We start from the raw sequence: 24,564 nt of genomic DNA, 5'->3' as shown, positions 1-24,564 counted from the left end.
ACCATAGACAGAAGACACAGGACAAGGGCCAAAACTACATTTCCAAGGGCCAGCCATAGGGTTTGGTTTCATATCTCTGCCAGTGCTATTATATCATGTTCCTAAAATGCTAATGAGCATGCCTTGGTCAGAGCTGACAAATACAATCTGCTGGTTCTCTTTGGCCACTATCCACCCTGGCTAATGACGATCTGGGGTCCACAGAGAAAGAAGAGAACCCAGACTTGAAGGGAAAGGCTAGAACCACAGGCATGGATTAGCCCTATTATCAGGATTAGCAATAGCATTGGCAAAGCTACAGACATAGCCCCAGGTTCCAGCCTTAATGATGGCACCCCTGAGAAAAAGTGATTCTTCCCTAAGGAATGGTGGGGGTGGGGAGAGATGTGGGGTGTCTGTAGCTGAGACAGGGTGCTGAGGATGGTGGAAAGAGAACTTGAGATAGTGTGCTAACTCAGGTCTGCTGGGATATCCCTGGATTGACAGGTTGACTGGGATCCTGCAGCTCACTCCTGAGGCTCCCCTGGGATCACAACAGACAGTGCCTGGTGTGGGAGGTCAACAAAATGCCCTGGTGCACACTTAGCCCCTGTGCTAGCAGTTCTGTGTCTGTCTGGTGTGTAGGAATGTATGTATGCATGTGTATGTGCATGTGTGTGCACATGCAGAAACCGGAGGGCAACCTCCAGTGTCTTCCTCCATCTCTCTCCACAGTTTTTTTGAGACAGGATTTTTACTGAACCTAGAGCTTGCTATTTGGCTAAACTGGCTAGCCACCAAATGCCAGGCAGTCTCCTTTCTCTGCCTCTCCAGCATAAGCAAGGCACTGTTCACTGTTCATTATCTTTTCAATGAGAACTTGAGGCTATCAAACTTGGGGTCTCACACTTTCATCAGAAGCTGTTTACCAAACTGAGCCATCTCCTCAGCCTTCAGCTCCAGTATTTGCACAGCAGATGACGGCCTTTCCTGTGCCCACACATTCCCTGCAACCTCTCTCCTGTCACATACCTTTGTGGCCAATAGTCGTGTCAGATAGATCTCAGACACCATCTTGCTCCCCCGATCCCCCTCCTTCTGGTCTCCATGTTCATGGTTCTTCACCAGATGCCACAGTTTGACCCCGCTTTCCAGGTCAGGGGTGATCATGGGTGTCCGGGAACGGAGGCTGTCAGGGCTGCCTGTGTACCGGATCATGTTCTCTGCCAGAGTAGAGAGTGCAGAGCTCAGGAAGAGTGAGTCTCTACAGTCCTATACCCAACAGCTCACAGCACACTCCTCTCGCAAGCTGAGGCCACTATTATTTGACCCTTCACACCAATGGCTGGCGCTGCCACTTTGCCTCCGTGTGGCACATTCCCTGCAATGCTTCTATCTTTCCTACCACCTCCAGGAATTAACTGTAGCAAATTCTACCCACTCATGCTGCCCCGACTCCTGTACTTGGCATTGAGTCAACCCTTAATTATTCAATTTGTAGAACTATAAGCTCGTGCTTCTTGTACACTTTTCCTTGAGCGTGCTCTCAAGTCCTGTCGTGCGTGTGGCCAATTAACAGCACATGTAAAAGCAGGTAGCCTGTGTTCCTTAATGAGCCTTGGCTAGGGCAGCTGTTCATCTCCAGCCCACTCTGGCCTGGATCATTCTTCTCACTTACTTTATGAATCCCTTCCTCTAGTTTGAGCTATGGTAAAATGGGACCAGACAGGCAAAGGATGAGGTCCTATCACACCCATTGTCACCTATATGCTCACCTCATTATCATCCAAAATGATTGGTGATATTTGTCTTTTATCCCCTAATCCCCACTTTACAAGTAGAATGTCACTGCTTAGGGTGATCATTTGACCCCAAGCATATACGTGGTGACAGACAGGGCATCTCTGGAGCTTCGACATTATTGCTAGCACCCTTTCCCCTCATTGCCTTTCCCACCACTATATAACAACAGTATGATCTTTACCAATCACTCAACCGCTATGCTTCTGAGTTATAACTTACTAACATAAATGATAGAAGGAAAAATAATTATTTAATTCACTAGGTTAATGCAAACTTAATTTGAGATGATGAGAAAAGTTAAGTCTTATAGACTCTATGACCTTGTGAAGATTAGGTTTTCTCTCTCTCTCTCTCCCTCCCCCCTCTCTCCCCTCCCCGTGTGTGTGTGTGTGTGTGTGTGTGTGTGTGTGTGTGTGTGTAGATCCATCTTATATGTCATTTCATAGGTGTATCCCTCTTGCTTTTTGAGATGGTTCTCTCACTGGCCTGGAGCTCACCATTAGGCTAAGCTGGCTAGCCAGTAAGCTTTCAGTACCCTCCTATCTCCACTTCTCCAGAGCTAAGATTACAAGCATACATCACCATTCCTGGCATTTTTAACCTGGGCTCTGGAGATAGAACTTAGATCCTCATGCTTACACTCAAGCCCTTTACTAATGCAGCTGTTCCAAGCCCTACATTTCCTTTGCATGCAGATAAAGTACAGGTTTATGCCCCAGAGCTAGCAATTAGGACCAGGTACCCCTGGCCCATTCTGGCTGTTTTCCCCAATGGTCAACTGACCTGATCCTCTATCCCTAGGAAAGGACACTTGTTGACCACACCCACTCTGGATGCTTCTACTTCCCACCCCTTACACCTGATGAGATCTTACCATATTTACTTGCTGAAGTCCTGGAGACAGTGGAGTTGTTCACTGCATTGTAGGCTGTCACTTGCTTGGACACTAAAGCCACCACAGAACCATCTGGCACCTAGGAGAAAGGTTTCTAAGAGCCTGGGCATGGAACTTCTTTCCACCCACTCCAGGAAATAAGGACAAATTAAGACAATTTTGGGGCAGTGAGGGACAATTAGCACCTTGCTAGGAATTTGAGCTTTAGGGGTGACTCCCTCCCCTTTTGATAACACAAGACAAAGACCTGAGTTCTAGCTGCATTCAGTTTTGTGGGTTCTATATGGAGCAACTCCTGGCAGAAGCCGCTCCCTCAATTTCTCCTTCCCTCAGCTTTTTGGAGATCATCCAATCTTACAAGCTTAGGAGGCCTTCTCAACAAGGGTCCTTGAAGAATCTTCCCACACTCAACAGGAAGCATGCATGCCAGCATCCTATCTCCAAGGAGGCTAGGGTTGTGATTGAGTGACGTCAGCTCCCCTCGGAGCTCCCCTTATCCCCTTCCTTCAGGTCTCCATGCTCATGGTTCACCATATGCCATGCCAAGGATCATGGATTGCTAGTGAAGAAACATACTGGGGGCTTGGTGTCTAACTCTGTGTGACTGTAATTTAAGACCTATGGCTTCCAAGGAATTTGCCATCCACTGGACCAGCTCCTGGCTTCTGAGGTCAGCTCACCTGGTAGTGGGCTACTGTGTTGAGTCTCTTCCAATCATTCTCGATCTTGGTGGTGATATCTTCGTCCTGCAGGATCATCCTCGCCCCACTTCCTTGTCGCCACTCTGCAGGGAGAATGGTGGCAGTTCAGAAAGACCCTATGGTTCCTCCTGGGAGTATCCTGTTCCTGTGTGTCTCATGTAGGAATCACATGATGCCATCTCCAGAATGCATCCACGGACAGTCTAATGTAAGCACAAGTCTCCCCTAAGAGGACAAATTTGGATGCTGTCAAGGCAGAGAGGGCCAGAGCAGTAGTTCTGGTCCCAAGTCAACAAATTATGTCAAAAGAAAGGGGGCATTAATACCCCTTAATAACAATACCACCTGTTCTCCTTGTGCCTCTGAGTGCCCAGAACATCATGAATCACTATGCAGTGTACACGGGATGAATGAACTAGAAGTCAACAGGACACAGAGGGCTCAGCAAAGCACTGGCAAATGTAGGTGGCACTGTCATGGCAGCTCTGCTTACTGTCTACATTGGAAACTCCTAGAGCTGGTGAAATCTCTAGTGCAGATTCACTCATGTAGCCTTTCAGCTTTTCTCCATCCATGATATGCCTTGTAGGGAGTGGTGGGTCACCCTTGGAAGAGGACTGGGTAAAAAACTGTGTGGACCATTCTTATACCCCCAAACTAGACAGCACTGTGTGTGTGTGTGTGTGTGTGTGTGTGTGTGTGTGTGTGTGTAAAATCCTCACTTCCTTGTCCCCCACTTCAGTATCTACACCCCGGGCCTTACTGATGGATCCCACAAAGGGACAGGTATAAGAGCTTGCTTTTCATCAACTGGAAATCTCTGTCTTATGTAGCACAGATCACAAGTGGAAGGAGAAGGACACATCACAATCTTGAAATACACACATGGAAATATATGTGCATGGCAGTTCTCCTACATGTACCCACACATGTGTGTGCATACACATAGATACCATTCCCATGAGCACACACCTGAAAGTAGTAACAGCCTTTTAAAGTCAAATGTAACATGTGACTCAGCCAAGTAGCTGCCGGTCTGGCTCTCAGGTAGCCCATACCGTGCTTCCTGGATCACAGATGTTGGCATTGCTGATGGTTCAAAGCACACTGGGTTTGCTCGGCGTGCATACAAATAGATACAGGCATCCCTTGCATAACACTGCCTGTCTGGCTTGTCAGAATTTTTTTCCTATGGGCCTCAGAGACACATGTGCAGATTCTTTGCTTTGCTTCTCTCCTGCCAAGGTCAGGCTGTGCCTCCCCTTCTGGCCACATGTGAAGCACAGAAAGTTCCATTTCTTCTTACATTGTGCGTGCTGTGGTTACAACTGTTGACTCCACCAAACATGGGATCCAGGCCTAGAAGGGAAGCATCTTGCCCAGGGAAGAGCAAAGGGGCTCTTGATATCCTAGCCTAGCCTTGTTTCACCTGGGGGAATCCCTGCTTGCCTAGCTTTTGCACCATGCTAAGATTCAAAGGGATGGTTCAAGTATGGCCCGTTTGCTCACTGGAGTGGAGAAGTCACTGGGGTCTGCCTGTCTCTGAGGCCTGCAGATGATTTTGATGGAATTGCTCATAGTGATTTGGGCCTGGGGCAGGTAGGGTGATGTGCAGGAGGGAAGTGATCTGTGCAGCACACACTGCCCATGTCTCCATCATTAGGCTACATGGTTTCTTTTTGCTTTGCTTTTTATATTCCCCATGGTCCTGCAAGCTCTCATGCCGGAGGAAGAGGAATCACTCTATTCCAGTCAAGCAGCTGATTCTCAGCACAGTGGACCATGGTGGTGACCAGCTGCACAGAGGGACATGGCAGTGGGTGTCTTCTGCTTGCAGAGTGAATGAAGCCACACTGAGTCAGAAGCTGTATGGATGGGATGGGGGCAAGACAAGAGAGACTTCAAGGCATGCCAGGGAGGGTGGAAACTGCACTTGTGACTGTCAGCTAGGCTAGAGAACATTCTCCTTGAGGTCTAGCTTCCAGTCCTCTAGGTTAGTAAGCATACTGGTGCCCTTGATGGTAGGGCTACAGCAGTCTCAGTGGCATCTGTGAAATAATAATGAGCTACTGATTCTGGGCTGCAGTGTCAAATTTCTATTGCAAAACTCCCCCTGGAGTTGTGCAATGCACAGCCTGTCCAGACATATTCAGCAGCCGTGGTTGTGAGTCTTGTCCAGTAATTATGTAAGCAAATGGGAGTCAGTCTGTTTGCGTGCCCCCGTTCAAAAGAAATAGGGCAGAAAAAGGCCGAGTCTCCCCAGGGGCACAGACTGTCCTTGGAGTAAGAGACTGATGATGCTGGATGTCTACCAGGAGGGCCCCCACAGTGCACAGGACACAGGAAGCCCTTGACAAATAGCCATGCAATGAATGAACAAGTGGACACACAAGCTACTGAAGAAAGGGCACATGTGACTTGGTAAGGGTTGCCTGTTTTATCATCATAAAAAGAAGACCTCACATTTGTATATGTCCATCCCCTGGCAGAGGGACAGTGAGTGACAGTTGGAGGTGAACTGTGAGCTGCTGCTAGCAACCTGGGGGAGAGAATTATGGGAATGGAGAAGTGTGACCTGGTCTTTGATCATCGTCCCACATTCCATCAACATTACAATTGGGAAAATGAAAAAAAAAAAAAAAAAAGGGTCAGGAAACCAGACGCAGAGGCCATCACAACGGGCTGTGCTTTAGTGTACCAGCCCCCTGAGTTCACATCTAGGGAACTTCACAGTCCCTCTACCCCCTTAGGGGTCACTTAGGGTCCAAAAGAGAAGTCCCTCAGTGCAGAGGATGGGTGCTGGCACAGCTCAGGCACTGTCACCTGAAGCCAGCCACATGTGCTGGGAATGGCAAGAAGGGAAACAAAAGGAGGGGCTTGTACCCTCAACTGTTGCCAGAATTATGCTGTCATGACTAAACCTTCCATTTAGAGCTTCGGAGCTCTGATAGGCCGCTGGCTACTTTCCTTGGGCCTAGAGCTTCCCTTTCCACAATGTGGTATGGCCTTGTGTTTCCCCACAGTCATGACTCTAGTACAGATGCTGGGCAGTGAGCAGGCAAGACACACACTTACATGGATGCCAGTGCTTGGTCTCAGGGTCTAGGGCTACAGGAAAAAGGCTCTGGGCTACCCAGGCTTACAGTCTCCAACCCAGGCGCATGCTTGAGCAGGTGTATCTGTAGGTGCCCAGGAGGTGGCAACTATTGCCTTTGAATCTCAGTTAATTCCCTTAAATACCAGCATAAGGACTGTAAGATGAATCGGGGTACTTAGCCTTGTTTTCAGAGCCTTTAAGTCTGCTATTTTTGTTAGTTCTTACACAGAAAATTTGCTATGTGCTTTTTACCTAAACTATCAGAAAGGTTTTTGTTTTTGTTTTTGTTTTTTAAAGAATAAAGATATGTGCCATCCCAATCCACTGTTAATGAAAGAGAACCTGGGGGCTGGGTGGCTGCCATTGGCAGCTTCATTTCTAGGGCTGTAACAAAGAAGCAAGGCCCATCCGTTGGCCACAGAGCTAATCTCTGGATGGAGAAGAGTATGGGGGTACAGCTGAAGGGCACCCCTAAGTTCCTAGATAGACTTTCAGTAGATCAACAAGGAAACTGCTTCCCAGGACTTGGTCTCTCTGGCCAGAGTCTACACCTTGACCTCCACTGGAGGGCTCAATTTCCACTCCATGTGCACACTGAGCAACATTCCATCCTGTCTTGGAGCCTCCCAGAGGCTGGCTCTGGCTTCTGTCTTCCCATCCATATACTGTTCCATAAGCCCTGTGCCCACCGTGTTGAAAAACCCAGATTCCGGAAGCCTAGAGCTGCACTGTCAGTCATTTATCTGGGCTCTCACTGCACCTCACTCATTCATTTGTTCATTCACTACCTTTCATTCATTCATTTGTTTGTTCACTCAGTCATCTCTCCACCAAACAAATACTAATTTATTTTCTATGTCTTTGGTATGCCTCGGAAGAATCTAAGTGTGGACATAGGCTCAGCTTTCTAGATGCTCTTGTCCCATTCCATGAGCTTGCCCTGTTGGAGATATGAGCCATAGTCTCTAGGGAGGAAAGTAGGCACTGAGGAGACGCCAACATCAAAAGTCAAAGCCAGTCCCAGTCTCTCTCCCTGTCCTATGAACAGCTTGTTCCTGATCTGTGAGCTGAGTCCTTGAACTCTTACTTCATACCTGGAAAGACAAACTAAGATGAACTTAGGACACAGAAAAGGCCTGCATCTAAGATATGAGGGGCAGTGCCCAAGGCCCCATGCTACATACATCACTGTCTGTGTGTCAGCACAGGAGGCCTCTGGGAGGGTCTACCCTCTTTATTTTGTGTATGTTGGACATTAGAAATTTTTTTAGCAGCAAAAGGGAAAAAGAGCTCAGATTTCCAAATCCCTAGTTCTTTTTTGCAGTGGATGAGCATCTCCTATACCCTGTGAAAAATCAGTACTCAAAAAAACAAAAACAAAAAAACACTCTTGGGCTAGTGAGTTGGCTTAGCAGGTAAGGTGCCTGCTGCCAAGCCTGACAACCTTAGTTCAGTCCCCAGGACACACATTGTGGAAAGAGAGAATTGACTCCTTTATGTTGTTCTCTAACTTCCATATGTGTGATGTAGAACCCATGTGCTTCCATACCCCCACCCTAGGTACATAAAATAAATTAAGTAAAATGTAACAAAAATTAAAAAATAAAAATTCTTCTCTTTGTGTCCCTGTCTTGCTCTGTATGAGGCAATCATGTCAGGATAGCGAAGGGACAATGTGACAAGACAGCCAATGGCAGTGTTTTTGGTCGGCACTGAGCCAGATAGGGCTGCCCTTAGAGGTCAGTGATGGGAAAACCTCCTCCAGGTACTGAATGATATGCCAAGCTCAGCCAGTGACATGAACCCTGTGTCTAGGTAATTCTCTACAATATCTTCTTCAGATAAGAACATGGACCAAACCATCTGGAAAAGTAGCCTGCTGTGACTACCATATTGAAAGGCCAAACATGGAAAGTCTCAGAGGTCCACTATCATCAAACTACATTTATTGATGGCATGGGGATCTGAGCAATCCAGTGCAGGACAGGTGACAGAGGTGATCAAGACCCTCGCCTTTACTGAGTGTGCCAGGGAGGCTAGATAGAGACAGAAAGGAGCACGGTCTGAGAGGAGCCAGGTATGGAAAGGCCACCAAACTGGACCAAAAAGAACTGTATGCGTCTGCCTAGCTGACAAGATCTGAGTGTTCTGGTTCAGTGTGGCACTCGTGTGACTTTGATGAATCTATAAGTATGAATAAAGAGATTGGAATGAAAGGCCTGAAGGACTTTTTGCTATCAGAAGATGCCCATATGATTCAGTAGGCCAGATCATGGCATGTGAGGTTGAGCTGAAAGCTGTGGGTCGGCGAAAGGTGAGAGTGGAGGTCAGTCTTACAGCAATGGGATCAGAGGGCTCTGAAAACATACAAAAGTGGCAGCGGGGGAGGGGGACTCTTTTCTTTAAGGCAGAAATCTGAGAGGCAAGGAAAGACAGTGAGGGGTTGGGACACAGATCACAGTAGTGTTCAGGATATGAGCCAGAAGCACTTGGAGCTGCTGCTGGAAGATGGGAGCACAGTACACGCACAAAACTTAGAGAAGACAAGTGGTTGGCAGTGGAGATCCAGGCTTAAGAGTGGAGAAGAGATCACCTGCAGCCATCCTGGAAGGAGTTATTTATTGTCTTTGAGAGATGTTGAAATTTGTTCTGTTGCTATGAATTGTAATGCTAAATACTGGCCCTCAAGAGCTGTTTGCCCCTGATGAGACCTTCAGGGATGAGGAAATCCTAGCCTATAACAATTGATTCTATGTAACCTTGCAATTTAAAACTATTGGTTGAATAAAAATGCCTACAGCCTATAGTTGGGCAGAAGAGAAATAGGTGGGGCTTCAGTTGGCTGCCTTGAGGGGTCTGAGGAGAAATCACAGGGAGATCAGGGAGGTGAACAGAGGAAAAAATTCCATGGGCTAGGTGGATGGTGAGAGAATGGCCATGAAGGCTGGCCAGTGGGAATAAGAGTGGCCAAGGTGGAATGTGGCAAGTGATATCTCAGGGTCCTTGACAGGAAAGTAGACAAAACAGCATAGAGGGTTGATATCTGCCCAGCTCTAGTGCTTTTTAAGGCTAATTATAAATATAAAGAGTTTGTATCTTTTATTTGGGAACTGAATGATGCAAAGTTGGGTAGAAACCCCCAATTAAATTTTACTAAAACAGAGAGTGTTCCTAGTCAGCATCCTCATGGTCCTCCTACTCAATAGCAAGCACTATAGAGAGAGGGGTAAACCAGTCCCAGGGTCACAGAACTCAGCAGGTCCCACCCTGGCCCTGGCAGTATTGCCTGCAGGCAGGCTTATGCCCTCATGGGTATACACACACAAGCACACGCATGGGAGGGGAGGATACAGAAACACAGTTCATTTCATCATTCTATTCCAGGCAATGGTCCTTCATATTTTGTGACAGCCTGGAGCCCAGCTCTCCTGTGGTCCCTCTCAGAAGTTCTTATCCCAAGAGGCTTCAAAAAGGCGGATTCTGGCAGGCAAAGAAAGACAAAAACTACATCAGGAAAGTCAGAGCCTAGAGGTCTCACTTTCCAACAGGTACCTCAACTTTTACCCCTTGGACTTTGTGGCAGAGTCTCTCCAGAAACCCTCTCTGTCCCATCACACAGAACCCATGGGAGCCTATGAGAGGAGGCAAGGTTCTCTTCTGTACATCTATGATCAGGTGTGGCCAAGGCAACCCAGCCAAGAGCCCCGGCTCTCTCCATACCTACTCCCCTGTGGGGCAAGGACCACAAGTAAGTTTGGGAATGCTCTGAGAGGGTAGGAGTGAGTACTTAGGGGCTAAAAACTTGTCATGGTACTATAGGCCTGTAACCTGAGCTACTCATGAGGTTGGGCAGGAGAATTAGAAGTTCATAGTCTACCTGGGCTCAAGAGCAAGTTATAGGACAGCCTGGGCAATTTAGAGGAGATTATGTCTCAAAATTAAAGGTAAAAAGAGGTCTGGAAGTATAGTTCAGGAGAATGTTTCTCTATCATGCACAGTGTCCTATGTTCAATTCATAGACCTTTGAAAAACCACAGGGAAGAGCCAAAAGACTGAGCCAAGTGATGGGATGGTGACCACCAAAAGCAATTTTGTTAAAAAGAAGAATTTATTGTGACAGCAAGTTCTCAAGAAGAAAATGACTGGTCTATGCAATTTAGGGCTTAAGAGGAGTGATTTCTAAAACAGAAATGCTACATAGGTCTTGTAAACTGTGGTGAGCCCTGCCCTGGCAGGTTGCAGGAAGGGCAAAAGAGAGCCCAGCCACAGCTCAGGGGACTTTCGAGCTCAGGGTCTTTTGTGTGCTAACCAAGCACCATCCCACGGCCAAGCTATATCTACAGACTTCATTTTCATTTTATATTCTGAGTCGAGGTCTTATAAATTGCCCAGATTAGCCTTGAACTCATTTTGTAGCCTGGGCATACCCATCTTGAACTTGGGGCCCTCCTGCTTCAGCCTCCTCCATAGCTGGGATCACAAGGCTGTGCCAACTTGGGCTTCAGTGAATATTTCTTATACACTGTGGCTCTAGACAGTATTCAGGGTCAAAACAGAATTAAGCAGGAGGCTGATGACCATGGGGAGGGAGGAAGGTGACCCTGGCATTCATATGCATGTATCAAGAGGAAACTGCAGGCTGAACCCTCTCTGCCCACAGCTCCGCCCACAAGCCCATGCCCTGCTCCGGGCACCAGTGACAGAGGACAAGACTCGCTCACAATCCAATTTGTTATACTTCTACCTTCCAGAGAGAGAGAGAGATAGAGAAGGGGGAGGCACCAAAAAAAAAAAAAAAAAGGAGAAGAAGAAGAAATCCCATTATCTTTATCTGTCCTTCCCATCGGCCAGCAGAAAATGCAAACGGGGGAGAGACAGCTGCCGTGAACTCTTTATATTTCACTCAGACGAGTGTGTATCTTTTATTCTATACAGGGATTTCTTATTTGGAAAAAAAAGTATAGCCTTTCACAATGACCTCAGCAGCAAGCCAGGGTGGGTGGCGGAGTTCCAGGGGCTATTGACAGAGCATTGACTTAAACCAGAAGAATCTCTGGCGGTCACAGGCAGTAACAGAGGGAGAAGAAAGGCCTAGGGAGGAGACTACAAGGAGAAAATGGGCCTTCTCTCCATCTCCCTGCTGTGCACCATGGCCCTAGGTACTGTGCCTCTCTGGACTGCTGATTCTCTATTTGTCAAAGGCAAACATTCTTCCTTCTGGGAAGTAGATGGAGGTATCAAGAAGAGTTCTTTAGCTCACAGAGAAAAACGTCCTGTCCTTGATACTATGATGAACTTCTCCTGGTCTCCTAGTCTCCTAGCTACTACCCCTGGCAGGGGCTTTACAGTGGATATGTAAGAGTCTTAAAGATGAACAGGTTTTTGAAGAGTTGAGATTCAAACAAATCTGAGTGGTGAATTGATGGGACCAGCTCATATATTCAGGGTGGAGTGCTACCTAGACACTGTGCTTTGAGAACCCCACATTATTAAAACATCTACCTGTGAGTATCCTTCATTCCATATATCCCAACAGCCTGTAATCCAGGCAGACCCTGCATCCTTCGCTTTGGGTCCTGTGATGGTGAATTTTATGGTTTGACAGGGTTCTAATACTCAGCCACTTGGTAATATTCAGCCTTTCTGTGGGATATGGGTATATAAGGTTAAGATTCAATCCTGGGACTTGGGGTAAAGCAGGCTACTCTCTAGAATGTGGATGGGCTTCTTCCAATTGGTTGAAGACCTATAGTAAGCAAACGCTGGCCATCCCTGAGACAGAGGGAATTCTGCATGCAGATGGCCATATGCTCTTCCCTGGGCCTCCAGCCTTCCAGTGTACCCTGTAGAATTTGGACAGTTTGGACTTGCTGGCCTCCACAATCATTTGGTCAATATGCTCAATTATGTACAAGACACAACCCCCTTTAGACACACACACACACACACACATCTCAGCTTACCCTAGCTTAGCTCAGCTTAAACACACTAGAGCACTTACATACAGAGCCTACAGTTGGGCCAAGTCATCTGGCCGAGGCCTGCCTTTTCTAATACGATGAAGATCTCCTGTACGGTATGGAACATCCCACTGGCGCGAGCAATAGAACACTGAATGGGTATACGCTATCCCACTGTACAGTGGGATATTGGCTCTGTTGCCCTTGGATCCCTGCCAGTCACAACTGCCCACATAGTTACTTTAACCTCTTGGTCTGGACAAGGCTCATGCAGAGATGAAGGGAATGGTGAGAGGACGCCAACCCATGAAGCCACGAGTAGATGTGCAGGGACAGCAGCTGCACGCTGGGCTGCTGGGAAGATGAAATTTATTTCAGGTCAGGCAGAGGTATGCTGGGGATGGATATCAGACTGAGTTCTTCCTTTCAGTCGAGTCTGGGACAGGGACTGGTCATCTGGAGAGAAGAGGCAGACTGTGTGAGACACCCTTCTGTGAGGGAGGAAGGTGCTCAAGGAGAAGAAATGGAGGGTGTTCTTCTGTGCTGACTTTGCCCAGCATGGGCTGACAAGACTTCACCCAGTCTGTGTGCCAGGTGGCCAGGTGGCCCTTGGCATAGATTGATTTGCGGTGACAATGACATCTCCCTTTATACCTTGATTTAAGCTTTCAAAGCACTTTCATCTACATGGACAATTCACCTCGCCTCTCTCTCCTGACAAGGGCAGGCATGGAAATGACTTATGGCTCTCTGAGGAGGCTTAATTTCAATGCTTTGCAACTAGTTTTGGTCTGAAGAAAAACAGAGTTTGGAGGCTGCTGCAAACTCCTGGTTTAATCTGAAAGGGAGAAAGAAGGAAAGAAGGAAAGAAGGAAAGAAGGAGAGAAAGGAAGAAAGAAAGAAAGAAAGAAAGAAAGAAAGAAAGAAAGAAAGAAAGAAAGAAAGAAAGAAAGGAGGGAGGGAGGGAGGGAGGGAGGGAGGGAGGGAGGGAGGGAGGGAGGGAGGGAGGGAGGGAGGGAGGGAGGGAGGGAGGGAACCTTGGGATAAGAGATATAGTGGAGCTGAGCATGGAGGCCCTTAGGAAGACACAGCAGGACACTCCCTCTCCTGGGACACATCTTGGGTTCACACTGCTGAGATTGTGAGTCCTGAGTTTACACTGGTTTATGGATCCCCACTATAACTTCCTTGCTACAGAGTGATGTTGTTCCTTTGGGGCAGCCTCAAGAACACCAAATTGGGAGAGAAACTCTGCCCTGGGCACCCAGACATGAGCGTCCACAGGGTGTACTGAAGTACAAGAGACCCACTTGCGTGGAGCGAAATGGACTTTCTCGGGCCTCTGTAGTCTGCTGGTTGAGAGTACAACCACCTTCCAGTGGGCCCTGGGATTTAGCATCTCTCAGGCTCCCTTCTCTCCTAAAGGATAGAAGAAAATGACTTCTTTAGACACTGTAGCCTCCATTCAAGATGGGTCCTGTCTGTGGTTGTGAGACATGCCACAAGAGACACTCTTTCTTCACTGAAGACATATTTGATGGGTTTGCATCCTCTGATCTCTGAGGGAAGAAATTCTCTAAAACTAGCAAGTGTTTTCTTTCCTCTCCCACCTACAGGGTGGGAGGTTCCTAGGAAGGGAAGATCAGTCATAAGCAGCAACCATTGACTCAACCCAATCTCTCCAGGATAGCCAGCAGGTGCAGGAAGGGACACAGTTCCTCTGCTTGGAGTCTGATGTATAACACTGGTCCCATCCTTAACTCCATCAGGCCTGATGCTCACACAGCCACCCTCCGGCTCCTACTGTATCATCAGAGAAGCCACTCCCTAGTAGCCACTGAGCTGCTCTTCAAGTGAAGTTGGCTACTGCTTGCCTCCTTAGGAAGCCACCGTGTTCCCGAGCACAGGGTACGTTCAGGACTCCTTTTATCTCCCAGCACCCCTCCTCTCCATCACCTTTCCCCAGGCATCAACTCTCTTCACAGATATTAGTGCTGAGGAGCTGAGGGGTAGCCCCATCCTGGGCCCATAGATAAAGAAAAGAAATGTAGGCACTTCCTGGTTCTCCCACTCAGTCATTAGAGAGGCCTCTGGAATGGTCTGAGAGAGATTAGCACTAGAGACTTTCCATTTCATTCCCCTCTAGCTCAAATGGGGGCCTTTGTTCCATTAGTCTATGGGGCTCCTCAAGGCAGCAGATATAAGTTAAATATACATAGTCATATACCCGAGTTCTAGGGACTAGTGCTCTGGGATACATGCATGGGATACACCCATGTTCCTTGCTGCAAAGCCTCCTTTGCGCCCTAAGAACAAGACACTTAGAGACACTACTGCAAGAAGAGGTGCATAGGCTCCTGTTCACATCTAGTCTTAAGCCTAGTGGGAGGAGACAGGGTTTAGAGGGGATATTAGACATTTAAAGAGCTAACGGAACTTCCCGAGGCTTGGGATCTTTAGGCATCAGAACGTGGCTGGAAGTCGGGGGGGGGGGGGCGGGGAGGTGAGGGTGAAAGTCATCCTGGATTTGTGCAAAATCATAGAAGCCCATCTGTCCTATTCAGCTTAGCGGAAGCCAACTTAGAGGGCAGATGGATATGTAGGGCTTCTGGGGGTCTTTCACCCTGCCCTTGTGTTGCTAGGAGTCAACAACCCTCCTTGTACCCAGAATTCACAAACATCTACAGCAGCACGTTCCCTCTCCCAGGGTCCAGGTACACCACATGAAAAGCTTTCACTACATTACTCCTGCTGAACACTTACTGAGCAACAGTTGCTGTTATCATCTCTACCTCGTAGGCAAAGAAAGGAAGGAACAGATAGTTTAAGTAATTTGGACAAGGTCACACAGCAAGGATGTAGGGACACCAGGCCTCAGAGCCAGATGCCACAAACAAAAGGGAAAAGGGCTGGTGTTGCCCTTTTCCATCCTGGCCTCTTCAGAGCCTCCTCCAGAGGACATTCTACCGAGCATTCAGGCAAAGGACAACCTCTGGGTGGCATGCCCTTGTTTATACAGGCCAGGCTCCCCTCTGTACAGCACCCTCAAACAGTCTCATCCTGCTCCACAGCAGGCCATCCGTCAGATCTCATTTTTCTCTGTTCTCTTTCTCCATCCTCCGTGGCTGACCCAGATCCCTTGAGCCCTGAGTGTTCAGCAAAAATTATAGGCACAGCACAGAAGGGAGGGAGAGCCTGGAGGGACCAAAGGCAGGGTCGAGAACTTGACCACAGGGATTTGGAAGAGTAGCTTTGCCCTTATATCCCTGCATTCAGATATGACACCTGCAATCCCAGCCCTCAGCCACTCAGAGCACCGCAGAGCAGAGGCATTCCCTGCCAGGAGGGTTCACCAACAGGGGGCCTAATGACCTTTGGCCCCTCTCTTGTTTGAGGCTCACAGAACCTGCTCCCACCAATTCCAAGGAGACTGTAAAGGCAAATCCAGCCTGCCTGCCTCCATCTAAAGCTCCTGCTATGCTCCCTGAAGTTCAGATCTATACATTGTTGACCAATAAAGGAAGGAGCTGACAACATCAGCCTTGGGGATAGCCCTGGAAAGCAGCTCTCTTACCTAGATCCATGTCTGCAGCTTTGGGCCGGTGGGAGCATGGGACATTCTTGAAGATGGCATCTAGGATCTTCTCTTTAACCTGAGTGATGGTGTCACAGTTGAGGATCTTCACTGGGACCTCTGGGCTGTTAACATTATCTGGACTGACACAGCTCAGGACCTGAGGGTGGCAGGGAGAGGTCACATGAATGAGGACAATAGGAAGGGCTCCCAGATCCCAAAAGTACCCTGAGATTCTTCATGAATGACTTCTCTCCATGATGGGGTATAGAAGGGTCAGGGCAGTTCCATCCTGTCCAGAGAGACCGGATGATACCATGTCCTCAACATCACTGCAGGATTATAAACTGCACACTTAATTACAACTGTACACTACTCGGTCAGATACTCAGATTTCTCAAAGGGAACAGTATTCTATAAAGAATGACACCATGCCATGACGGGAGGAGGAAGGGTCTATAACAGAACAACAGAAGCATGCACACATGCGCAGTCTCACGTGTACACCTGTGTGCAGGGGGACACCCATCAACACACTGAGACCCTTACTAACACCAACACCATCTCTGTGTGTTACCCTTTATTGTTCCTCTAATATACAATCATCTCTCTCTCTTCTCTCTTTCTCTCTCTCTCTCTCTCTCTCTCTCTCTCTCTCTCTCTGTCTGTCTCTCTCTCTGTCTCTGTCTGTCTATGTCTCTCTCTGTCTGTCTGTGTCTCTCTGTCTCTCTCTGTCTTTCTGTCTCTCTCTGTCTTTCTGTCTCTCTCTGTCTCTGTCTCTCTGTCTCTGTCTCTCTGTCTCTCTCTCTCTCTCTAACATACCCTCACACACATGCTCAATACTAATGAGAAACTGAGCTCCTGTTTTAAAATATTTAATAGCTTTGGTTTGGGAAGTGTTTCAGGATGATTGAAGGCTGCTGGATCTATTAGAACTTAATGTATTCGTTAAGTATAAAAAGGTGCTTTAAAACACACACACACACACACACACACACACACACACACACACACAGTTTCAGGCCCTCTAAGTAGCCTCCCTGGCTGTGAACTTGAAGCCCTGGTCAGGGGATGAGGCCACTGCTGGTGCAGAGCCTCTACTCATTCAGAAAAAGGCATGCCAATTAAACCGCTTGGCCAGCTGCTTGCTTCCTTAAGAAGTTCGAAGCTGTCCACTAGCCATCCTTATGGTGTGTTCTTTCTATATTGCTGATGTTTTGAGGGTCCCCTGGGTGGACCCCAGTAGAACAGGAAGAGAACTATGGGGTACAGGAATGACCAGTGGTGTGTAAGAGCCAGGCAGAGAGGTCTGGATACTGGGGGAGTTGAGGACAGAAGTCCTGCTGTTCAGGGTTCCCAACTACTTCTCTTTCCATAGAGCCTGAGTGTGCTTTGTCCCCTTCCTTCTTGGAACTTAACCCCCCAGGCCCCTCCCAGTAACCATTTCCCAATAGCCCCATCTGGCTTGCAGAACCAGACACCAGCCCTCCTCCTGCTCCATGTGGTGGTAATCAGAACCCTGGCCCTGGACTCCTGCCTCTCATTAGCAGCTAGACTGCTATGAGCACAAATGGGGAACATGCTTATTCCATTAAGAGGAATGAAAAAAAAAAAAAAAAAAAACAAGCCTGAATCTATTTAAAAAAAAATCACACTCTCACCTTCAAAATGTCCTGAACTGAAAATATGGGAGGCTGGGCCTCTGAGCTAAATGCCTATGAGGGTCAGCCAATCCCTCTCTCCTTCTAAGAACCTTCCACATCCCTCCCTCCTGGCCTGGCCACCGTGTTGTCCTTTTGCCAGGCCATTGATGGGCAGTTCAGCCTCCTCTGGGCAGCAAAATGGCCTTGTCTGAACTCTTTGCCAGGAAGGGTCATGGAGCAGAGACTGATACTTAAGGGTGAACTGTCTTTGCATGTTTTCAGGCCGGGACTGATCTTTGAGAGAAAAAGCATTTGCTCAGGAAGGATAGGATCCCAGGCTCAGAAACGCGTCTTCTACCCCTGGCCCTTCAGAATCGCTCACCTGGTGCTTGCTCTGAAGATTCCTAGAGAGGTTCTAGCCATCTGGTGGTCTTTCGGGGAACATTTAACATTCTGCTAGGTTCCTGGGGAGGAGTGTAGCACTCTAGGAGGCTCCTGGAGGAGTGGGGGACATGGAAATAGCTACTGGGCTCCCGGGGGACACACATCTAATACTCTGGCAGATAACCAGGTATGTATCTTATATTCTATAGTAAGTTCTCAGGTGTCTAGCACTCAAGCAGGTAACCTAGCAGGCATCCAGTCTTCTGGCAAGCTCCCTGGCAGATAACCGGATGAGTGTCTAACACTCCAGCAGGCTCCCTGGTAATGTGGTCCTGGAGCACTCCCGTGGTTGTGCTAACTCAAGTTCCAGCAGGACAAGGTCACTGCCAGCAAACTCAGAGCTCCTGGGGTTCCTCCAGTTACTGCACACTCCCACAGCTCCCACTTCTGCATTGATTTGCTCAGTGGGAGTCTCCGTTGATCTGTCTGTCCTGGTACAGGACTGTCTTCCTGCATCCTCACTGGATGGAGTCCTTCACATGTAGGTACACCCTTACCTACCATCCTGCCATCCTTAAACAAAATCATCTCCCATCTCTCTCCCATTCCTGATGTTTCCAACTGAATGAGTGGTCAGCCAAAGTCCACTGAATTCTTTACATGCTCTATAACTCTGTCACCTGACACTAGCTGGACATAATCTTTTGGCTTGAGGAACAAAGGCTGCTGCAATTTGGGGACAGAGTATGATGGTGATTATAACTGATTGTGTTGCAAGGGGACAGCGGAGGGTGGAACCAGAAACATTTAAATGTATTTCTCTTTCACTAAGAAATCCATTCAAGCCTCTATTTCTGGCAGGGTGTCTTCCATCTTTGCCATTTTTATTGTAGTCTGTGACTTTCTCCTATGACCTAGAAAATGAGAGGGACCAGAGGCCTAAGAGGCTATACCTTTGGGTTCTCCAGTAGTCAATCTGTTGGGATTCTCGGCCCCTTAGAAAGATGGGAATGGAAAAACCAGAATGGACTCCCAGCTAGCGGAAACAGCTTTGTTCTGAGGGGATCATCTCCTTACCTGGCCATAGGATCTGAACATGTCTGTGTAAGCATCTGTCCCTAACAGCATGACCTCCGCCTGCATCTCTACTGGGCCCTGACTATTCAATTCAGCACCTGACTTGAACCACACCCATGCACCAGCTGAAGAGTCACTGAGCTATAGCTGAGCCACTGGGATACCCTGGTGCATGGGCCACTGGAAACAGAGGTGGGCACACACAGGGGAGCCGCTGCCTGGGCCCTACAGCAGATAAAGTTGGAGATGTGGTTTGAGAGCTGACCTACCAGAGCTAAGGGGAGCACTGACAGTACTCACCAAGGTTTTATATTCAATCTGCTGTCGGATGAGTTTGTCCTCACTTAGTGAGTAGCGGGCCTCTCCGGTGATAGCATCAATGGGGCCCTTCTCCATCTGCTGCTTGATGGCACAGAACAGGGAGAAGAGGGGCTCCCCAGCACACTCCTGCATGAGAGAAGAATCCCATGCTTAGAGCTCAGGGAGCAAAGAGATGCAGGGCACAACCCACTGTTCTGGCTTTCCTGGTCCTGCCTGCTTCTGGGCTGCCTTTTCCCATTACCCCTTCTGTACTCTTCAGACTTGCATGGGCCCTGTCTCTGTAGACCCAGGTGGTCCTGCTCCTTCTTGCCACCTGTTCAGAGCCTGTCCTTTCTTTCTCCCCTCCTCCCCTCCTTTCTGCTCTTTCTCCCACCCCACCACATCAGCAGAGGCTGATCCACTGAAGCTCATGACTGAAAGCCCAGCGGCTCTGCTCTTCCACCTCCTAGGCACATCTTTGGCTTATCTGCAGCATCATGCCTTATGTGCCTGCTCTAGGATCCTTAATCAGCTTCCATAAATCTGGCACTAGGAGGAAGAAGAGGATGTTGGGAAGGAAGAGGACACCAGGAACTTACAGGTAACTTGTGCTCAGCTAAAAATAGGGAATTAGCTTTTGGACCAAATGGAACTGTCTCAGTGGTACATCTGCTCCTCACGTGGGAAGAACTAACCACAGACGGTGTTGTTTTTGAAGTTAGGACCAGACAGTGAGTGCTCTTCAATTCAGTTCCCTGACAATAAAGAACTTCATTTCTTGTGGATTGGATGCATCAGGCTCCAAACGAATGGACACAGTAGTTGTAAAGTGGGGCAGGCTCAGGAGGTAAAGGCTTACACATAGGAGAGGAAGAAGGGCTGGAAATTGGTCCTCATCCCATCCTACCTTGAGGAACTTGTAGAGGAGGAAAGTGAACCAATTAGTCAACATCTTCTCGGCCACCGACTCCGTCCTGGTATCAGTCATAGAGAGGATGGGAGAAAGAAGACAAGAGGTGATTGGTTAGAGCCCATGGGCTGGGTAGAATGGGGGAGAACCTGCCAGCATCTTACAGACTTCAGTGTCTGGTAACCTAACACACCGCAGAGTCTTGTAGCTTGCCAGGCTCTGGGGCTGAGAACAGAGCTCTGTCTGGGAATCTGGATCTTGGCATCTGGGCATGCATATGGCCTATGTGGGGGTCTTCCTTGTACCATCCTATACCACTTCACAGTGATGGCAAAGGTCCTCACCTATGCTGTCCAGTTGTTACTTGCCACACATGGCTACTGAACACTTGAAATGTGGCCAGTGGGTCTGAGGAGCTGATGTTTATACACTTTATTTAGTGAATTTAGATTTGAGTCATTATATGTGGTAGAAGTTTTCCTATTGGATGGAACAGCCTTAGAAAAACTTGATAATGCATTGACGGGCACATCCCTATTGATAAGAAAGAAAGAAGAAATAGAACAGGAAACAAGGGGGTACCAATTAGGCGGGACATAGGAAGGAAAGAGGAATCTGTAGCGGGACATAGGAAGTCAATTACGATAGAGAGACCAAGTATTCCATATAAAGCCTGCTGCCTTATTTAGTCCCACAGCATTGGCAGCCACACAGAGGAGGGCCATAGCATTGTCCTACCTCAAAGGCCTTTGCAACAACAGGCAATACTTATTTGAGTCTAACATGTCACGATGCAAGCCTTCTTACTGTTTTCTTTGTAAAAGTAGATGCTGTGGTGGCAATGTTGATTTGGGATGCACACTGGCCGTATTTCAAGTGCCCAGTAGCTACATGTGGACAGTAGCAACCGGACAGCCTAGGTTGAAACTTGGGTTGAGAACATGGCCAGCTCCAGAGACAAACCATCCCGATAGGTTTGGTGGATTTAAATACACAGTTGTTAGAAAACGCTGGTAACTGAAATCTCCAGGTGTCTAGACAGCTGCTGGTTGGCAGTGAAGCCAGGGAAGGGAAAGAAGGAAGAATGTTGGAGGTTGGGGGGCAGCCAGTGGCAAGAAGAAAAGAAGGAAGTGGCGGGGCCGGGGGGGGGGGGGACAACAGTGCAGGAGCATCCGGGAGCACAAGCAGAAAATAAGGAGAGAAGACAGAGCCCCAGAGTAAGACCATGAGACCACACCAGGAAGTTGTCCGTGGGAGTGCTAGCAAGCAGCGGCAACCCTAGAATTATGCCAGTGGGTGGCTACACAGCGAAAGTAAAACAAAAATCAAAATTATCTACCTTGCCGCTGGCAGAGCTGTGGGATTCTCCTCTGCACTGCAGCCTTTTGCAGCTGTGTGCACAAGCACCCTCCCTCCCCACCAGAGAAAGCCCAGAGCAAACTGTTCGGGAAAACTAAGTCTATCTAGCTGCCAGTCACCGGAGAGCAATCCTGAGAGGCCTGGAGTCTGACATGGAAACCACAGGGCAGAGGTCAGGTGGGATGGGGTGGTCTGAGCAGAAAGCTGGGGACAGGCGTTTTTCATGGTGTTTTCTACCTGCAGATGTACCACAGGGCTGGACATTGGGTTAACAACTAAGAAGCCATATGCTCATCGTTCAAGGGGAGCAAGCCGAGAATGGAGTACCTGCCGTTTCTAACCAAGTCAAAGTCCCAGGGTAGACAGGGCTGACACTTGCCTAACCTTGTGAGCTTTTAAAACATGTGGTAGGAACATGTGTTATGGTTCAAAGGAGATATTTTCTACAGGTTCACAGGTTTGAACGTTGGGTCCCCAGATGGTGGTAACAGTGCTTTGGACAATCATGGAGCCTTTAAGAGATGGGGCCTGGCAGGAGGAAGCAAGCCACTGGACACAAAGCTGCCAATCCCTTGCTCACCATGATGGCCTGTATTTCCTCAAACCATGAGCCGAAAGAAACCACTCCTACTCCGACTTGCTTGTGTCAGGAGACTGGCCACAGGCATAAGGACACCTAACAGCATCTGACTGTCCAGCAGTAAGTCCTGTGCCTATAGCAGGGGTCAGGACCTGTTTGCTGGGCTGCACTGAGTCAATTGTCCTAAGACTTTCACTTCCTGTTTCTCAAATGGGAAACCATGGCCAACTTACTTAATTCCCTATTAAAATGTAGGTTCCCATCAGGTCTGGGAGAGGCCTACATAGCTTTCTGTCTATATGCTTCTATTCTGCTCTTGTTACGGGCTCACGGGCAGCTTGTGGTCTTGTTCTACTTCTAGTCCTGGCCTAGGTGAGGCCAGGCCATGGCCTAACTGATCACTGACACAGAATGACAGGAGAAAATGGTACAATCCTGAAGGTCAGGAATATAATGGAAAGCAGGTACAGGATGAACTGGGCTGTGGACACCCAGGTAACATGTGGGACTGGCCTCTCACAGCTCAGTGCATCACCCTTAGGAAACATAGCTGATCCCTCTGCAGCCTGCCTGGTGAAGCCAAGGGCTTCCATGAGCCGTACATTAGGATTGGGCTGGGGCAGGGGATACTCTGACCCCAGCTGGCCACCGTAGGCCTTTCTCACCTTCTGAGCAGCAGCTTGGGGTGGTTCTTGCTCTCCAGGTTCTTATCAATGAGGTCAGCCAGTAGCTGCTTCAGCACGTCAGTGGCATACTCTAGCTTGCTCTGAAGTACCGTCATGATGAGGGAGGCCACATTACCTCGGTCGCGCATGGAAAAACTGCGCTGAGACTCCAGAGTGCGGATGAAAGAGAGCAGGAACACCTTGTTGTTGATGAGCTGGGCAAAGAGCTTCAGTCCTTTCTCCACACGCTCCTGCCGGTAGCCTGGGACCTGCGGGGAGATTCGGGATCTTAACATGAGCTTCTCGCTGCCCCACTGACTGCCCGCAGAACAGGCCCCTCTATTGTGCACACAGTTGATCTGGCTAACACAACAAAGTCCTTCTCAGTTGTCATGCATGATGGGGCCTAGTATCTGTTTACCCTCTATACTGGCTGGTTTTATGTGTCAACTTGGCACGGGCTGGGTTATCATAGAGAAAGGAGCTTCAGTTGGGGAAATGCCTCCATGAGATCCAGCTGTAAGGCATTTTCTCAATTAGTGATCAAGAGGGGAGGGCCTATTGTGGGTGATGCTATCCCTGGGCTGGTAGTCTTGGTTCTATAAGAGAGCAGGCTGAGCAAGCCAGGGGAAGCAAGCCAGTAAAGAACATCTCTCCATGGCCTCTGCATCAGCTCCTGCTTCCTGACCTGTTTGAGTTCCAGTCCTGACCTCCTTGGTGATGAACAGCAATGTGGAAGAGTAAGCTGAATAAACCCTTTCCTCCCCAACTTGCTTCTTGGTCATGATGTTTGTGCAGGAATAGAAACCCTGACTAAGACACCCTCCATCACAGCTTGCAAAGTAGTTAAGTACCTGCAGTTTTGAGACACAGTCGCTAAGACCAGGAGAATTAGCCGAAGTTCACAAGAAGTAGCAATAAAATTTGAATCCCCCCAGTTTTAGACTCTAGAGGCTGAGCTCTTTCCTGATGATGATGCAGAACTAACGCAGGCCTGCATCCCAGTGCACCTTTTAATTCTCTGGAGCTTTGAGGGGCCAGAACTGCTGTGGTTTGTGTCCTGCCTGAGGAATTACCAGGCCAGGGCTCCCGGCTAACCTAACATCCACCTTCCTCCTCCGACTCCAAAGGTTCTATGTATGGTCAAACAATCAAGAGGACTGGATTTCCCCTGAACTCTGTCACCTCCACACATTGTAAGCTTGCGCAAGTTCATTTATCTCTTAGGGACCCCAACTGACCTACTTTAGGAAAGGGAGAGGTGGTCTCTAAGGAGCACCATGCTGTTCTTAGTCCAGGGGAGGAGGGACTTAACCTTCCTCTCTTCAGGTTAAGTTTTTTGAGGAAAGAGTACAATCAGCTTGAAAGCCATATGGCAGCCACTTAGCTAAGCATGGAGGACGGAGATGTCCAGAAAGGGCTCTCTGTTCAGAGGAACCACAGGCTGGTGTCTCCCAGATGCTTAGCAGCAATGGAAAGGATGGATGCTCCATTGTCCTGATAATGAATGACCTACTACTAGCCATAGCAAAGTGATAAATGCTGAATGTAGAAGACAGACACTAGAGCAGGCTCACTCTTCATACAGCACCATTTAAACACTGACTGGGACAGGTATGATAACTCAATGGTAGTCA

The 24,564-nt window shown here is 48.4% G+C and overlaps 1 protein-coding gene across 2 annotated transcripts in view; it reads right to left on the bottom strand.

The window, feature by feature from the left end:
• The window catches only part of Plxna4 (plexin A4), a 454,144-nt gene that overhangs the window by 18,178 nt on the left and 411,402 nt on the right, over positions 1 to 24,564 (bottom strand). For both annotated transcript variants that reach the window (XM_029478188.2, XM_021164546.3), the window contains 7 exons: positions 22,928 to 23,196; positions 20,321 to 20,387; positions 19,414 to 19,560; positions 16,010 to 16,169; positions 3,358 to 3,461; positions 2,657 to 2,756; positions 1,012 to 1,202 (listed from right to left, as the gene is read on the bottom strand). In XM_029478188.2, the coding sequence (XP_029334048.1) occupies positions 1,012 to 1,202; positions 2,657 to 2,756; positions 3,358 to 3,461; positions 16,010 to 16,169; positions 19,414 to 19,560; positions 20,321 to 20,387; positions 22,928 to 23,196 (1,038 nt within the window). The remainder of the gene's footprint in view (positions 1 to 1,011; positions 1,203 to 2,656; positions 2,757 to 3,357; positions 3,462 to 16,009; positions 16,170 to 19,413; positions 19,561 to 20,320; positions 20,388 to 22,927; positions 23,197 to 24,564) is intronic.

Source organism: Mus caroli, unplaced genomic scaffold (assembly GCF_978045245.1).
Source record: "Mus caroli unplaced genomic scaffold, Mus_caroli_1 scaffold_7, whole genome shotgun sequence".
NCBI classification, from domain to species: Eukaryota; Metazoa; Chordata; class Mammalia; order Rodentia; family Muridae; genus Mus; species Mus caroli.
The sequence above is the reverse complement of the archived record's forward strand: the minus strand, read 5'-3'. Positions and strand labels throughout refer to the sequence as shown.